This window comes from Adiantum capillus-veneris, chromosome 16, assembly GCF_014529385.1.
Source record: "Adiantum capillus-veneris isolate H3 chromosome 16, ASM1452938v2, whole genome shotgun sequence".
Classification (NCBI taxonomy): Eukaryota; Viridiplantae; Streptophyta; class Polypodiopsida; order Polypodiales; family Pteridaceae; genus Adiantum; species Adiantum capillus-veneris.
The window spans coordinates 141456105-141474731 of record NC_140946.1 but is presented as its reverse complement, the minus strand read 5'-3'; the positions used below and the strand labels follow the sequence as shown (position 1 = coordinate 141474731).

The window sequence follows — 18627 nt, the reverse complement described above, 5'->3', positions numbered from 1 at the left end:
GCGGATTTTTTGAGATGGGGCTCAACTCAAGGCTCCCACCAGACAACCACTCCGTGAGACCCTACACACGCATATTTCTTAGGGGCACCACCCTCTTTTATGGAGAAAGAAGGAAACCAAAACAAACCATATACAACACACACACACACACAAGCAATCCCTTTGAACACTGCACAAACTCACATGTAAAGATTGACCTTCACCATATTAGTGCTCATATACTTCTAAGAAAAGCAAACACAAAACCTCAAAACTCAAAACACCATAATGCATAAATACTTGACAACTCCTTTCCTTTCCCAAAAGAAGAGACTACTTACACACATAAGGCGGCATGCATAGAGAGCTCTTCTCCATCTATGCAGCCCCAAGAATTACTTACACACAACATAAGGAGAGAAGCCAAGAAAATAGACACCATGGTGCACAAAAAAATTTCTCAACAAACAAGCAACCCAATGAGCACAAAATATGAGAAGCTGCCAAGATAGGCTTACCAATTTTACATGCGTTTAGGGCAAAAGTGTGACGACGACACCCCAATTGCAACAATTTGTTGATCAAACCATGAGATAGATCATTGAACTTGATATCCTTGCTCTCATATAGAATCTACAATCCTTATTTAGGGATGAGTATGATAAGAGAAATGTTTGCAAGAGAATGGTAGCAATAGCATATTGATGCTCTCTCTATGGTGCCGCTTATGATAGCCAGCTTAGGAAATGGATAGGGAGACAAGAGGAGAGAGAGATTAGGGCTTCCCTAACCTTAGAGGAGCTTATTTTCAGCAATGGAGTAGGTGTGTGTGTTTTTGTGCTTGCCAAAGGGCCTTTTTATAGCTGTACAAGACCTTGGGTTAGGTTAAACTTGACTAGGGTAGGTAATTAACCATAGTTAGGTTCCCTTTTGACCATTCCTTCAATTATGCAAATAAGGGACTTATTTTTTCATTAAAAATAGCCTTTTAAGTCATGGAGGCTCCATAAGGGTTGATAATGTATGTGGGCCCCACCATGATGTCCCTCCAGTGGCTCCTGCAGAGTGTCCCCATCCTGTTTGTTGTGTCTCTGGAAGCATCTTGAGCCGACCCCTCCACATGCAAGTGGTTTTTTAACTCCCCATTGGTATTTTAGAATTTTGGAGAAGTCAAGAAAAATTTTCACCTTTGTGGTTTACCTGATTGTAACTTTGACCAGCAGTAACAGTGTCCGCAGCACCTTGTTTTCACCATAACTTTCAGCCTGTAACTCAGAATTGGGTGCTGTAAAAGGCAAAGTTGACCTTCTCAAAGTGTTTAAGCTGATTTTGGAGTGTTCCTCAAGTATAACCATGAGCTAAGGCGTTCAAGATGCATCCAAAACACCTTTTGAACCAAGTCTCCTTGTAGGGGGTCCTTTAGCATGCATCCAAGGTGTAGCATGCTCTTTTCAAAAGAGAATCCACCTTAAACAAATGAGGTAGGCTCCAATAAAGTTTGACTTATTGGCGATATACATTATATTTAAGATTTGTTGACCAACAGAAGTAAATGATCCAAGAGTTGGGTCACATAGTGGTGGGGAAGGGAAGGCCTACAAGGTTAACCCTACCCGTGAGAGAAGATGGGTAAGATAAGTGCCCATAAATTATTTATTTACAAATTATGGGATATAGATAGCTATTTAAATTAGTAAAGGTAATTAGTTAAAAGAATATGCAATAAAAAAACTAAGAGAGTAGAATTAAGTTTACTATTTACATTTAGCATGAAGAGAGAAATATGATGTAAATGCATAAAGATCTAAGAAGGGTAAGGTGTTTGTATGGAAAAAGGCTATGACGGGAAGAGAGAATGAACACTAGGTTAAAACTTTGATAAAAAATATATACATTTGAGTAGAAATGTAGTTCAAATGTAAGGTTACCATTTAACGCTACTCAGTGTCACTATGGGCGTTGCTAAGTTACAAGCAAACTAGCGACGACCATAGCGACGCCGTGGGTTTTCACTTTTGAGCGTCACACTGCAAGCGTCGCTAATATGAAGTACCTCTTGTTGTGGGTCTCCCTTCTGTTTTGGAACCTTGTTGACAAGTTCCAACTAAAAGGAGTCCAAGGAGTATTCAATATTCCATGGTTCACCCTTTTCTTTGGCCCTCTCGAATCATCAACAATGGGATCGAATCTCCTCAAATCGTTGTGAAAAGCTTGGAACGCGTAAAGACCAATTCTGAGGATGAACTGGGAATCAAAGTTCAGCCTCTATATTAGAGCCCAAGAATCAATATGGTGGTCTTTCCCCCCATCCCCCCTCCCTCCCAAGACCAGGCTCGGACTGCAAGATGCATTCGCAACACATCACTCAGACTGTCACTGTAGATAGTGTTGGCAGTGTCCTATCCAACACCCAAATCAGCCATAAGGCGTGTGAGCCATACACACTCCACTGTAGCTGTGAAGGCTGCCCTGTACTCTGTCTCACAACTATATGTGGCCACAGTAGGTTGCTTCTTGCTCAACCATGATATACATGAACTGCCAAGCATGGAACAAAAACCACCTTGTACACTTGCATGTCAAAACAGCCAGCCCAATCTGAGTCCGAAAAAGCATGTAAGTCTGACGGTAATGATCCCCCCCTTGGGATAAAACAAGCCAAGATGTAAAGTTCCACTAAGGTAGCGAAAAATCCGCTTGACATCCTGCCAATGCTTAGACCCTAGGCGATGCATAAATCTGATGACCTGTGAGACTGCAAACTGAATATCTGGCCTCGTGTTGCATACATAAATGAGGCATCCAACAATAGTTTAGTAAAGAGTGACATTTGCAGGATCACCAACATCATGAAGAGTACTCAATTTCAAACCTGTTTCCATGGGAGTGGCAATAGGTTTGCAATCTTCAAGTCCAAACTTACATAGCAATGTCTCTATGTAACTTTTTTGACACAAGGCAATACCACCATCACACTGCTTAAACTGTATACCCAAGTAATGATGCAACAACCCCAAATCTTTTATCTTGAAAGTAGCATTCAAATCAGCCTTAAATTCTGCAATATGTCTCTCATTTGGTCCAGTGACTAGCAAATCATCTACATAAAGAACCACAATGAGAAGTATATCACCCTCACGCTTTACATACAATGTGCTTTCTATTGGACTGTTACCAAAGCCTTGTTTGAACAAATGAGTGTCAGCTTTCTCATACCAAGCACGAGGATATTGCTTCAATACATACAAAGCTTTCTTACATCTACACACTTTGTCCTCTTGTCCTTTCTTGACAAAACCACGGGAGTTATAAACTTGCGAGCTTGTGATTTCGAGCCTTATAATTCCTAGTTAGAGCTTTTGCATATTTCATCATATATAATGAGCTTTTCACCACTTAGTGTAAGCTATTTTAAAAAACACTAACCACAAAATATGGATATAATACCCAACATTAATGGTTCAAGATAGAACCGTTGTTGCTAGTAAGCCCACAAATACAAAGAATCCTTCAATACATTTATTAAAATTATTTTAATTAGTAATAAGAATAAAACATGCTTTATAAATGTGATCCGATAATTAGTAAAGACAACTAAAATGCCAAAACACTTTGTAGTGAAATAAAAAACCACTAAACCATGTGCCCAACAAATGGACCTGCCAATGTGGGCATGGTACCTTAATTTAATACTTCATTTCTCCTAGAAAGATAGAGCTCAAAATAATATTTCTTGTTAAAATTTCACCGGATACCATAATGGGTTTCACAAAAAAGTTACAACAAAATAGAATTTACAATGCATTTTGGTAATTAGTAGGGGAATCTAAGTTGCCAAAATACTTTTCGATGGGATAACTTTGAGCATCTGTTTGAGATCGCATAGCTATTCACTATCTTGAAACTGGACTTAGAAGACGAGGCTGAGCAAGTATAAAGGCTAAATATTTCTTAGAGAGAAGTGGTTGATGCATTGCCATGTGTTGATGGCACTCCAAGCCCAGGATGTATATATAAACATAGTAAATATGCTTACAGGCTAGAAATGCCTTCTTATCTTTCTCCCTCTTTTGAAAATCTAAACAAGTGCATGTAGGATCTTCTCGTATATGGACATCATAGCATTCACTAGTAAGAAGACGAAAAACCACATGATTGTGTGCCACCATTTCTTTTTCCTCTATCAATGTTGCACTTAGACTCTTAGCTGCAGCCAAGTGCTTTTCAGCTTCTTTTGAGATTCCATGCCTCCATTTTTTACTCCTCTTACATGATGGAGGAGTGGTTATACATTCACCCTCTCTTGGCACTATTACACACCATAGTTGAAAACCTGCCTTTGAAAGGCCTGCATACTCCTCCTTTGAAATCATGGTACCAAGTTGAATTGGCCATGTTGTAGGTGTATCTGGCTTGTGATTGACTTGTTTGTCAACATTCCAAGTGTGTTCAACATTGTGGTTACAAAACCACATCCATTGAGCAAATGTTTTTCCATCGTATGTGCGCTCTGACCAAAATGATGGTGCGACCAACCCAGGCCTTCGACTCTCAATTACATTCATACATTTTTTTCCTTTTTCTCTTCGAATGCATTTTCTACGACAATGAATTGGCATGCGCCTAAGGGCCCACATTGACCTGTGTATATCCTCTTCTAAAATTTGAGGTGCACTATCCACACCACCACCATCACCATCTTTATTACCAATGCTGTGATATTTTGTACTTTCATTGTAAGTTGGTCCTTCTTCTTCCACAAAAGTTTTCTGCAATCTAGCTGAGTTATCCACAGTTACATTGTTCTTATTTGTGAAGTTAATTTTTCGTGGTCGTCCGCGTTGGCAGCGATCTCGTGACTCCATGATATACACTGGTCGGTGTGAGCTATTGCCAAGGTTTGACCTCTTCTTTCTTTGCATCGATTCTTTGTCACCATGTAAAATTGGATCTTGGAAGTTAGTTTCATTATCATTCATTCCATGCAGCACACGAGTCACCGTAGCCGGGGTTGGAGTCAACCTTGATTTTGCTCTATTCAAGAGAGAGTGTATGTCTAGTCTAGTACCTATGTATCGTCCAATCAAGTATCCCAACTGCTTTGCACATTGAAGATAGGAGTTGATGACATCTGTAACACAAGCATCATACAATGTGATCTTTTTTTTTCCTCCTTCTCCAGAAAGCCAACTTGCATGTATACTCTCTGATATGTTTGTAGTAGGGATAGCAGCACGATCCCATGGGCTCAAGTCATCCTGAAAGATTAGAAACATTAGTTCACAACATTAGCTCACAATATTTACTACATAATTGTGAGATTTATACCAAAAAAAAAACTCACATTTATGGAAATACCCCCCCAATGTGAGATTCTATCTTCCCACCAGGAGAACCAATTTTTCAAAGGCACCAGATTCTCTATTGGAACACCATTCTCATACCACCATCTCTTTATTGACCTAGCTTGCATTTGTGCTTCCAACAAAGTGTTACTTGTTCGCCATTTTTCACACAAAGAAATATGCTCCATTTGTTTTTCATTTGGAATGAGTGCTCTTGGTTTCTTTTGGAGACTTTGCTCCCAATGGAACAAGCATGATCTTTCACGACCTTCCATTACATTGTCTGCTCCTCCATTGTAGACTGCTCGAATAGCATTCCAATTGGCACCTGCCTCATCTGCCATACACCCAGTGAAATTTTCAGTTGAATATCCATTCTCAATCATAACAGAATTGAGACTTTTCCAAAACAATATTTGTGACTCTGTATCTTCCTCCTTGGTCTCACATATTGCACTAACCATCAAGCTCTTCATGCTGAGGCAAAAAGTATGCATGGTAAGACGTATTAGTCAATGATTAAATTATCACTTTTATATACATCTAGAAATTTATCACCTTGGGTCATAAACTGAGCATGACATGGTTGACCATCCTTCAACACGATGCGTATAGTCAAAATTTACCCAAGCATTATGCAGGTCTCCTTGACCAGAACGATCCATGCGTCTTATTAAATCAACTCCTGAACCGGGACCTTTGGTGGACATCTTAAAAACAAAACATTTATCATGAAGTCCTCCTTGGCCAGGAAAACGACTCCCATGAAAAAATGGGAACAACATTTTTTCTTCAGTAAGAGAATATTGTCAAATCCATCTCCCACTACCACTGACCCTTGTTGTTTTTCTGAAGCAATGATACTCTTTAACCTGTTATGCATTAGAAAAAAGAATTTTAAGTACTATATTGATAAATATTAACAAAAATAATGTATCCTTACCTTTGGTTTTGCACAAGTGGCATCATCTCTTCTAGAAAGTTTTGAAGTTCTGCATCTCCCATAGAATGTCCCTTGTCAAGAATGAGTGAATCCATCAGAACTTGACGAGCCACAAGCATTTGAATTTTTCAAGGACCACTAGACCTATCAATCTTCAACACTGTTTGGACTAATCCTCGGATTTTTTCTATGGCAGCACGAGATGTACCTTTCTGCACATCATGCTCATGGTGGCCTACATGCACTACCAATCTTGACATGTTGCAATCCCCTGGAAAAACGTAGTAAATTATGCATGGACATATAGCTTGACAAGTGACAACCCGTTCGGCAATAATGACATGTAATCTTTGTCCTGTCTTCCTGAGCAAGGTAACCTTTTCCTATTGGTTTATCTAAATATCCATAAAAATATGCATTATTGAATTCTTTATTGTTTAAATAGAACTGACAAACATTTCTATGACATTCCAAGGAGCCCAAACAATAACTCATCCGAACTGGACACCCGAGGGACATGTTGGTTGTTTGGGGGCGCGTCCATGTATGTCCATCAAATTTCTGCTCCATGCCGCTCATTGACTTACATTTGCCAAAAGTTGATGGAAGTTCAAACACCAGATTCCCGTTGTATTCTCTAGGTAGTTCTTCCACTTTCACAGTCCCATGATATTGTTTCATTAGGTCTTTCAATCGGTGAGATGTTGAAAAGGATAATATCCAGTCCACCACACTTTTCACCTTTTTTGACAGTTTCTCATCACCGCTGCTGCTATCGAGGACAATATAATTCTCCTACTGTTTTTGCAAATTTGTGTGCAAATCTCCTTGGGTTGGTATCTTGGTAGCTTCATCATAAAAAAGAGCTTGCATTCAATAAGTTTGTATCCTCTGAGTCTTCCACATCATTGGTTTCCTTGTCTGTATGCACCATAGCATATCTTTTTGATAAAGAGGCATCAAGAATGAAATGCTGATGGCCCTCCATATCAAAGTGAGATGGTGTTTCAACAAGGGCGACTTTAGATCCAAAATGTATTAGTGCATTCAATGATTGAAATTGTCTGTAAGGTGGTAGTAGACTTTGCAAGAAATATGCACTAAGGAGGAGCTTTCCATCTCTAAGTTGAACCTCTCGTTCAAGTTCTTGATCACCTATTGTCCAGGTGATGATGGATGCTCTTTCATCCATGCTAACAAGGTGGAGAAGACATAGAGAAATAAGCAGTTAGTAAAGAGGTCAATATATATGGAGACGGACATGGACAAATGGTTTTTAAGTAAGTTTTTATGCAAGTGTCATAATTGTTCGTTATTATGTTTTTTATTTGTTAAAAAAATTTAAGATTTCAAGATATTCTTCCTTTTATAAGTGGTCAAGCGATGGTTACAGAGCTCACCTCCTTATGAGTGGTGTATAAAGAAACCACAATTTTCGATAATATTTGGCACAAATCTCAAGTTTTTTAGTTAATGAGTTCATCTTCTTATGAGTAGGTGAAAAGACAGTGTATTTTAAGCGTATGAAATTGTAAAAATCCCCCTTGGATTTTGAGCACCGAAAATTTTAGATTTTAGTGTCACTCACCGACAAAAGCTTCGAATTTTGACTTGAAAACCGGGAGCTTATTTTCACTGAGCTTCAGGAAAAGTGTGCCTCAGCTTAGCCTTGAGCCGGTTGCAAAATCAAAGTAGCCGGTTGAGGGGAGTTTAAAATAGTTTAATTTTGCAAAAACACTGGCTAGTAATGTAAAATTTCAGGTTCAGATTTGTCTTGGAGGGATTTTTGTATATTTGTGACAATGATTTTTCACTGAGCTTCGGGAAAAGTGTGCCTTAGCTTAGCCTTGAGCCAGTTGCAAAATCAAAGTAGCCGGTTGAAGGGAGTGCAAGAAGGAGAAAATTCCGCTTAAAATACATGGAAAATAGTTTAATTTTGCAAAAACACTGGCTAGTAATGTAAAATTTCCGGTCCGGTTCAGATTTGTCTTGGAGGGATTTTTGTATGTTTGTGAAAATGATTTTTCACTGAGCTTCGGGAAATGTGTGCCTTAGCTTAGCCTTGAGCCGGTTGCAAAATCAAAGTAGCCGGTTGAGGGGAGTGCAAGAAGGAGAAAATTTCGCTAAAAATACATGGAATACACTTGCTAGTAATGTAAAATTTTCGGTTCAGATTTGTCTTGGAGGGATTTTTAATTTAGGTGTAAGTTTCAACCTAGGGCAACTTTTGGTTACCCTGCTTCGCTAGGAGCTCCTGCTCGGTGGACTTGCTGCATCCCCTGCGTGAAGCCGTGAGGTACAATCCCCTCCTCCTCCTCCCCCGCACCCATGCTCCCACAGCTCTGTAACTGTCAGCGTGCGCGCTGACGGTTGAGGAGCTTGATTTGTTTCATGCTTCATTATTTATGTTGGAGTTGGTGTTCCTCATGCGCGAGCTCCCCAACCGTAAGCGCGCGCGCTGACGATTGAGGAGCTTCATTTGTTTCCTTTTACAGACGGCGCAGTGTTTGATGGGCGCAGTTGACAGAATTGCAAAGCGGACAGGCGCAGGTGGCAGGTGCAGTTGAGCGTTTGGCAGCACATTTGCAAAGCGGCATTTGACAGCATTTGACAAGCGAACGGACCTGCAAAGTGGACAGGCATTTGATAGCATTTGGCAAACAGGCGGACATTGGCAAACAGGCATTTGACAGCATTTGATAGGCGTAGTTGGCATCATTTGACAGGCGAACGGACCTGCAAAGCGGACGGACTTGCAAACCGGACAACACATCTGTTACTCTCTTTCTCTCTCTCTCGACTTCTTGATGTAAGATGGTGCTGTTGCTCATCCATTTTGCATCCAAATTGCGGAGTTTTGTGGGTACCACGAGTTGATTACTGTCTCGTGGGTGGTCTCTCTCCCAGTTCATGTCAGTTTTTGTCAGCTATTCTTTGTTTTAGCACCTCAATGGTCACCTCTTGCTTCTGAGCTGCAGATTGGCCGACACTTTCGTGTGCTTGCTAATATAGCTTCTCCTTCTAGTCCAAGGCCAATTGTGTGCTCTAAGTATCTATCTCTTTATCGTTTGAGAAAATAGCCCAATTTTATTTGCTCTTCTAAGTGCCGTAAACATAGACTCTGGAGGATGATAGTTAGCATCCTTGTGAGTAACTTTGACAAAGAGGTCAAGGTCATTAGAGCAAAACACACCCCTTGATTGTTGAAAACAGTGTAATTTTTTTTCAAAAACTTGGCAAACTAGAAACAATAGAGGTAAATTGACAAAATTTGAAGGTTTTTAAATCAAATTACATGAATTTTTTCAACATTTTGTAGGTTTTCTCACCTTCCGATATAAACTTTAGAGGTAAATTTCAAAATTTGTAGGTGGGATCACACTAAACTTAGGTTTTTTTTTAGCACTGCAGCAGACAAATCCGAAGAGTGGGCAGCAAATTTGGAGATCGGCATCTGGAGCAAATTTGGTACACTCTATCAAGTTTACACAAATTTAGGCTGGGGCTTTTCAAATGCGATAGAAGTTCACTAAAATGCGTGTTATTATGGTGTTTGCTATGAAATGTAGCGGCATTAACAAGTGTTGCAGATTGTAGCCATTGTTTGAATGATGATGATGTATAATGCCTTTTCAAATCTTTATTGATGTAGACATTTATGGCTCCCAAAAGACGAGGCAGCAAGTCAATCAAGAGAACGTTTGATTCTCCATGCATGACCTTGAGATCTGGTCCTTCCAAGAGAAGGCATCCAATCGATCAAGAGGCATCTTCTCATGCAGTTGCTACTCGCAGTCCTCGTTTCAAACGAGGGGGAAAGAGACGTAGAAAATGCATCTTTGTTGATGATGAAGTTTCCGTGGAGGAAGGTTCTAACCATTTAGAGAGTGGGGATGATGTAAAAGGAGATTCTCGAGAGCTGACAATGGAGGTTGAAACAGGTGAGGATGCTGAAGATGAAGATTTAACAGAGTCTGATGGGATAGGTGAGGATGATGTGGCCCAAAATTCTTGACACTTGGGAAAAAAAATCCCATTGGGGATTATGAAGGATTTATTAAGTCATTTTACTTAAAACGAAGAAGCAACCCTCCACTTATACCCTTATGTCGTTTGGTTGTTCATGAAGTTGTACGAGTGGCTACAGATTCTGCATCTTGGTTGATTCCTAGTTTTGACAATGTTGCTTACTTGGATACAATGGGTTCTTTTTTGGTGTCTGTGAAAGATTCCTTCGGCTCTTACATGCCTGTCACTCCTCTTCATTTGATAATCAGCTCAATAAGGAGTGGCAAGAGCTTCGAGGGCGTCTCTTTTTGGTATGGGATGGAAACCATCGGCTGAAAACATGGATGCGACACATAAAAGAAGGTAAGAATTAACATCGACACACTAATTGTTTTCAAGATTTAGCTGTACCTTTTTTTTGGCTAATTTGATGTTCTTTTGTCAAGTATGGCATGATAATGAGGAATATCATGTGAGTGTGAGATGCCAGTTTTTGGAAGCAGAGAAAAAAAAAGAGGCCGAACTATTGCTTGCTCTTGACACCACTAATGTGTAAGTTGTAAATTTGTGGTCTTTTTGTATTTTTAAATTAATCTCGCTTTAAACTATTATTTTTCATTTGTTTATATATTTATTGTAGCATTTCACGATCAACAGTGAAACCAAATCTTGGACATGAGATATACATGTTCCAAAAATTTGGTATCGCCAAATAAAGAGAGCATTCTTGCACGTCCACTCAAGAGGACATAAAGTGGGCTGAGATAGAGATGGCAGTTGAGAGTAGATTATATCAAGGAGTTCCTCCTTGGTATAATTCTCCTTGTGTGTTGATTTCTCAACTAGTTTGGAAGGTGAATTGTTGAATTGAGTATTAACTATATATATTTTTCAAGATTGTTTACGATTCATTCAATGAATGTAGTTGTGGTTATGGAGGATGATTTTAATGCATTTATTTCAAAGGAAACTGCAAAATTGAAAGCTCTTGGATTAGATAAGGTGGAGTTTGAAAGGCGATTGCGGAAGGCAACTAAACAATAAGAAGCTCGATTGAAGGATAGAGGTTATAAGTTTTTGACAATTGCCAACCCAGTTCATGGAGAGGAATTTTTTGAGTTGCTCTTTGATATGAAGTGGGATGATCCATCCATGGTAAAAATCACACGAGACAAGTTAAATGCTTTGTGCTCCTCGAAACTACCTTCTGAAAGGTATCACACTTTTCAATACTTTTTTACTAGTTATTTGTTTATGTTTTTTAATTCTAATGAAAATAGTGACATTAAAAGAGAGTTAAATTTCTACTTGAGCAAAAAAATTCTACATGAATGGTATATGAATATACTTATATAAGATGGTGTTTAAGTTTTTGATATATTTTTGGTCTATAATGAAGGAAAAAATATATATTGGAGATGATGAGTCTTACAAAGGCCAAAGATCCAGTCTTTTCCTACTTTGGTGATGTGAAGCACTTTAGGGCTTACATTAGAAAAGAATTTTATTGGTCTCACATGCATGATGAAGTTTTGTTAATAATAAGAAGGTTGGAGGTTAAAGAGATCAAATCGCCAGATGGATTTGAAGCTTTTTTCAAGGTTGTTTTCTAAATTGGTCACTTTTTTCTAATAAATGAGAATTTTATTGCATTGTTTTATAATTTGAATGACTACCATAGGTGCAATTAAGAAATCATGGCTTGCAAGCTTTTCCTCAACTTTTAGGAGATATTAAAAGTGCCGGGGACTCTTCCAAAATGCCTAAGCTACAAGAGTGTTGTAAAAGGATTTTATACAGGTGAAATTACATGAACCAACAAAGTCTTTGGCTCTTATTGAAATTATTTTGCTCAAGAGATTAAATGTTGTTATGGTGTAGATGGATGTGTGAATGTGTTTTAAATGGTACACTTGCTACTATGCCTATGGTTACCGAAGATTGGTCAAAGCTAGAGGATGAAAATACCATGTATCCCGGTTCTATGGTAGAGAAGGGTATTTTTATGTGGGAGTGCAGAATTTGTCCATGGTGGTTGGACTACCCTTTGGGGGTGATCCCAAAGCAAGAACTAGACTTACATGCAAGTAAGTATAACACTTTTTCTTTTTACATCAAGTTAATTCTCATATTCAATTTCTTTATTCTCATATTATTATTATTATATTCTTCTATTAGGATATTCAATTTTCCTATTATCATTCAAGTCCACCAACCTTGAACTCGTTAGCATTTGATCTCTCTCTCTCTCTCTCTCTCTCTCTCTCTCTCTCTCTCTCTCTCTCTCTCTTTTTCTCATGCATGAAAAAATGCATAAGAAACTATGTTCTAGTTTTTTATAAATGACTTGAGTTTGTAAATGCTAAATTAATTTTCATTTTATATCATTAAAATTTTCTTGTGGTAGAGTTTTTGGAAGAGAATAAAGACAAAGATAAAAACAATTTGCTTCTTTAGAGCACTTAGAAGACATGGATCACAATCATGACTTGACCATGGATGGGGGCTCACAAAGAACACAAGAAAGAAATCACTCACTACCTCTTCAAAGAGAGCACCAAAATCATGCAAGTGGGTCAAACATGGGTGACCACAACAAAACAACCTATTCATTAGGAGGGCTAAAGATTGATATGCCTAAAGAAAGCAGTGAAAAAAGCGTTTCAATAGTGGTTGAGTCATTCATGGAGCGACCAACTTCATCAAGGCGACCAACCTCATGAAATACCGGTAAGTTTCTACTTGTTAAATATTTATTTTTTTGATAGTGCAAAACAATTCTATATTACTTGTAATTAAGATAATTTTTTAATGAAAAACTGTAGGCTTTCAATTTTTGACTGTGGTAGATGCTCTTCTAGTTGATATGGCTAATGTTGATGATTTTGCCATTCAAAGGTTAAAGAAAGGTTTTGTGGCTTGTGTTATCAACATCAATAGAATGTTCAAGGTGGATGGTGTACTAAGCAATAAACGTTTTTGTGTGTAGCATTAAAACTTTTTTGAGCACTCAAAGTCTTGGCTTGTATCACCATTGTGGAGTACCTTGTCGTGAGGTGTTTCGTCTTATCTTTGCGGATTTTCCTACTTCTTTGTTGGTGGATGGTTTAGGCCCAATTCGAGCAGGTTACTCAAAGTTTTTGTTATGCTTTTTGTTTTGATCCATATCACTTGAAAAACTCACTCTAAACATCTTTTCAAAGGTGGATTAAGCAAAAAGATTCCACAATGGAATATATTTTTGCCTTCTCTTGTGCAAGGTGTGATGAATGTAGCAGAACCTTTCTTGGCAGATGAAGGCTTTTTCGTGACTCTATGTCTTGCACAACATATTGGAGAGATTATTACCCATGCTATAAAGGCTAGGTTACGACTTCATCGCACATGGACTCTCATGTGTAATGGGGGATATAGACACCCAGATACCCTAGAGGAGGTGAATCAAAATACCATGTTGTTGTGAAAGTTTGCATTATTAAGTTGATTTTGATTCAAGTGTGTACAATGTATGCTTATATGTAGGTAATTGATCTCACGGTGGGATTTTTTGTCGAGCGGATGTTGCTATACCCACATACAATAGGGAGGCAGGGGAGAAAGTCTCTCCTCACATGTTTCCTGCATCACGAAGATTTTTAATGGAGGAGCATCAAAAACGCACCATTGTTCTTGATATACCCATCACAGGTGGTGCAGAGAGGTCACTCGACTTCTACAGGTGAGAAGATAATCATTTTAATGTAAATTGAGCTTTAATTTATAGTTGAAAAATGACTTACATATTTTAAATTTTCATCTGTAGATGGCTCCTTGTGACCTTCACGGATGACTCAGATTATGTACTAGATGTGTTTTCAGGATGTGGAGGTCTTGGCAAAGCATGTGGTGAGGTTTATCGATATTATTTGTGCTTGGAGGGGGATGACATAGTCTATGAGGAGTGTCTCAAAAAGGTGGTTTGTGGTCCATATGTGGAAAAGAGAGTTTAGTATCACATCCATAGGTTTTTGAAACAATTATTGAACACACTCTCTATTTTTTGTTTCAAGAATATTGACATTGGACATCTAGGGTTTTATTGTGCATATTCTTGAAGTGATCTTGATTGCAATGCTTTTGTGAACTATCTACTCTTTCTAACATCCATATCAAACACTAATGCAGACACCTTCTTAAGCTTTGTTTTGAATATGGATTTCTTTGAATGCTCTCTCTCTCTCTCTCTCTCTCTCTCTCTCTCTCTCTCTCTCTCTCTCTCTCTCTCTCTCCCTCTCTCTCTCTCTCTCTCTCTCTCTCTATCTATCTATCTATCTATATATATATATATATATATATATATAGCTTAGAATATTTAAAGAGAGTAAGTTTGAACGGACTTCTCTGAATGTTCTCTCTCTCTCTCTCTCTCTCTCTCTCTCTCTCTCTCTCTCTCTCTCTCTCTCTCTCTCTCTATAGCCTAGCATATTTAAAGAGAGTAAGTTTGAATACGGACTTCTCTGAATGTTCTCTCTCTCTCTCTCTCTCTCTCTCTCTCTCTCTCTCTCTCTCTCTCTCTCTCTATAGCCTAGCATATTTAAAGAGAGTAAGTTTGAATACGGACTTCTCTGAATGTTCTCTCTCTCTCTCTCTCTCTCTCTCTCTCTCTCTCTCTCTCTCTCTCTCTCTCTCTCTCTCTCTCTCTCTCTCTCTCTCTCTCCTTCCTTTCTATAGCCTAGCATATTTAAAGAGAGTAAGTTTGAATACGGACTTCTCTGAATGTTCTCTCTCTCTCTCTCTCTCTCTCTCTCTCTCTCTCTCTCTCTCTCCCTCCTTCCTTTCTATAGCCTAGCATATTCAAAGAGAGTAAGTTTGAATACGGACTTCTCTGAATGTTCTCTCTCTCTCTCTCTCTCTCTCTCTCTCTCTCTCTCTCTCTCTCTCTCTCTCTTCCTTTCTATAGCTTAGCATATTCAAAGAGAGTAAGTTTGAATACGGACTTCTCTGAATGTTCTCTCTCTCTCTCTCTCTCTCTCTCTCTCTCTCTCTCTCTCTCTCTCTCTCTCTCTCTCTCTTTCTATAGCCTAGCATATTTAAAGAGAGCAAGTTTGAATACAGACTTCTGTGAATATTCAATGTGAGGTGATATTGTTCTATTGAATATTTCTAAGTGAATTTCAAGAATGTAAAAGATGTTGAAACAAAATGGAAAAATGCTTTAAATAAAGCAAAAAGCTCAAAATAGGTTTACATTTCATGAAAAAGCTCGAAATGAAAAGCTCGCAAAAAAAAGCACTCCAAAACCGCGAGGCTACATTACATAAACTTCCTCAAATATGTCACCATTCAAGAAAGCAGTAACAATGTCTGATTGATGTACATCCCAACCAAAATGAGCTGCCAACTCACATAGAAAACGCACAGTAGTCATACGACAAGTGCGAGAAAAAGTCTCTTCATAATCTATGCCTTTTTGTTGTGCATAACCCTTTGCAACAAGTAGAGCCTTATGGCAATCTCACCATCCGGATTGCAGTTCAACTTGTAAACCCACTTTGTACTAATGGCCTTTTTGCCAGGAGGCAAATCACATAAAGTCCATGTGTCATTTTCTATAAGTGCATCATATTATGATTGCATGGCAGTCATCCAATTTTTTGAATTTTGTGCTTCATCCAAAGACAGAGGTTCCTCAACATCAAGTAAGCTAGACACATCCAAAGCATAACAATCCCATGCATAAGATGCATGGAGAGAGCCTAAACGAGTATGACTAGATAAAGGTGCATCCAATTTACTATCACGCAATGTATACACCAGCCATTTTGGCATGCCTCTAGCCTACTCATTTTCAGCCCTTTCCTCATCAAGTACATAATGCACATCTGCATCAGTAATAGGCTGAAGGCTGTAACATTTTCAGAAACCCCTATAGGATGTACATTTACCTCATTGTAATTTACTTTCAAACTTCCACCACTGAAAAGAGGAAACAAAGTGTCATAAATGTCCTGTGAGCTTACAGTACTATCTCTAATACATGACAGCAAGGGCTGAATAGAATCTTCCACAAACACTACATCCCATTGTTAGGAGTTTTTTGGAAGAAGTGATTGCACATATGTACATACCCATGCATGGTGCATTAAATAAAGAATTGCCCATTTTCCAGAGCCAAGTGGTTACGTGGGGCCCATATGTGTACAGATAGGACAGCGTGTACATAGTACATTGATTTTCATTATCACCAGTACCAGCATGTTTTTCCTATAATAATGAGGAGTTGGTAGCACGTAAAACTTCTCGAGGAAGCTATCCGCAGACCGAAGACATGAGATAAGAAGGTGCATCAGATGGCATCTAGTGGCGTCAGGAGGTGGAATGGGGTCAATACTTGCACGTGTGTAAGCGAGGACACAAAGTGGATGTTTTCTTGTGATGATTATGCAAAAAGGTCATCATGAGAACACTATTTGGGGTCCACTTCACGTGGTTGCGGGATGCATTATTGGAAAAATCTGAGTGCCAAGTGTGTGGATGGATGTAGAAGGGTGACAAAAATGCACTCCGCGTCGCTAGTTTTTGGCATGTTCGGGGTCTGTTTGAGGTCAACTAAAATGCCAAAGGTTCCCAAGGGATAAAGTAAAGTGTGGACATTGAAAAACCTGAGAAAAAGACCAGAAAAATGTGGAGAGAAGAGTAGGAACAGTCGCAACTTAGTTTTTGCTATTTTTGGAGCCTGTTTTGGCCATAAACTGTTCATCCAAGGTCGGATTTGAGCGCTTTGATATGGTAGATTGGGGTTTTTGGCTGCTTCGAACGCAATGGTGCTGTCTATTTTTCCAAATTCCTCAGGTTTTCTTGCTATCTTGGTTGTGTAAGTTTCTCATGTGAGAGTGAAGCCTCTATTCAAATTTGTGATTATATCTGGCATATTTCATCCATATTGTGTGAGCTATTTTCCCCATTGGTGTTGTCCCAAGCTCAATTGTATCTAAGCATAAAAAATATTCCTCTTTTGAGATGATTTTTTTGGTTGTGTGTGTGTGTGTGCGTGCGCGTTGAGTGGGAAAATGGATAGTCTCTCTCCTCTCACTCCATCGATGTGTTCCCTATCTCGGCCAGTTGGGTTGTGTAAGCCAAGTGGTTCCCCATAGTGTGTGTGTGTGTGTGTGTATCATCCCAAGAGTGTGTATCGGGTGATTATAGAGGTGTTGTGTGTGTTTCCATCCCGCTCACATTCTTTTGGTGCCCCCACTGAAAATCTTCTTCGAGTACCTTCAGCTTTGGGAGTACAGATTGTAGATTGCAGATTACAGGTTACAGGTTATAGGGACATGTATAGGTACGGGTGATTCACACAGGTATAGGTAGCTGGAGTAGAGTGATACACTCGCAAGTGGGAGTCACTTTCAGTTGACGTGGGTATGCATCAGTTGGCGCATGTTTGAGTCCATTGTCTGGTATTGTATGTTACTTGTGGATACTGCCATTGTACGCCTTTGTGGAGCCATACTTGGTTTTATTTGGTAGTCCTAGCCATTTTTAAGACTTGGTCTGGAAGATATTCATTTCTAAGACTTGACTATACGAGATTTGCATAAGCTTTCGTGAGGGTGTCGATAGCGTGAGGTTTTATTGAGCTGGGGGGTTCTCAAATGTGAGATCCTTTTCTTGATACAGGTGGCTGAAGTACCCTTTTCATGACCTCACCATAGGCTATGTACTAGTGATTCCTACTTGATGCTCAGGTTCTATTGTTGGCAGGTTATGCATACATGTACAGTTTATATTTTGGGTTCTCAGTGCTCTACTTATGGAGAAACCCTGCCAAAATTTTTCAAAGTTGTGATGGATGGTTTTTTGGTCTTTTGATCCATTTATGCTGTTATGTTGCTGAAATTCTGGCAAAATCAGAGGATAAGTCAGGTGTGCCTTCTTGGGAGTTGCATGGTTGGCTTTAATGGATGATCAAAACCGACCTCAAGTCACTCCTTTTTATTTAACACAAAGAATCCAGATAAATGTTCATGTGTCCAGGAAGATTTTTTTCCAACAGCGCATAGTCTTTATGTTCGGGCCAAGAAGATTAAGAGAGATACTAGAATGTCCTTTGCTTGTTGTAATTCCGATGATTAACTATGAAAACTCATTTGTTGTGCATGTGTTTGTCCTTATCTAAAGATGAGCTTCATTGAAGTTCTGGGGATTGGGTCAGTAAAAAGGTTTGGGTTCTTGCACCTGTGTTAGAAGGGGTTCTCAAAGCATCAAAACTTGGATGGCCATGGATTTATCTTATCCGGAGTATCATGGAAGAAGTGATGAAGATGTGGCAGAATTTTTGAAAAAGATGGAGGTTGCCTGCATTAGCAATCA

At 39.0% G+C, this 18627-nt stretch overlaps 1 protein-coding gene and 1 pseudogene across 1 annotated transcript; both read left to right on the top strand.

Annotated features, from left to right (window-relative positions):
• Positions 1-9925: 9925 nt before the first annotated feature.
• On the top strand, positions 9926-10282 carry LOC147439977 (uncharacterized). Its single transcript, XM_086484442.1, has one exon. It carries the CDS (start codon positions 9926-9928, stop codon positions 10280-10282), a length of 357 nt encoding a protein of 118 aa, XP_086340568.1.
• Positions 10283-12959: 2677 nt separating this feature from the next.
• Positions 12960-14264, top strand: LOC147439976 (uncharacterized; annotated as a pseudogene).
• The last annotated feature ends 4363 nt before the right edge of the window (positions 14265-18627 follow it).

Bases quoted from the DNA above. Each gene is read 5' to 3' on its own strand.
- LOC147439977 (XM_086484442.1), top strand. From the start codon at position 9,926: ATGGCTCCCAAAAGACGAGGCAGCAAGTCAATCAAGAGAACGTTTGAT.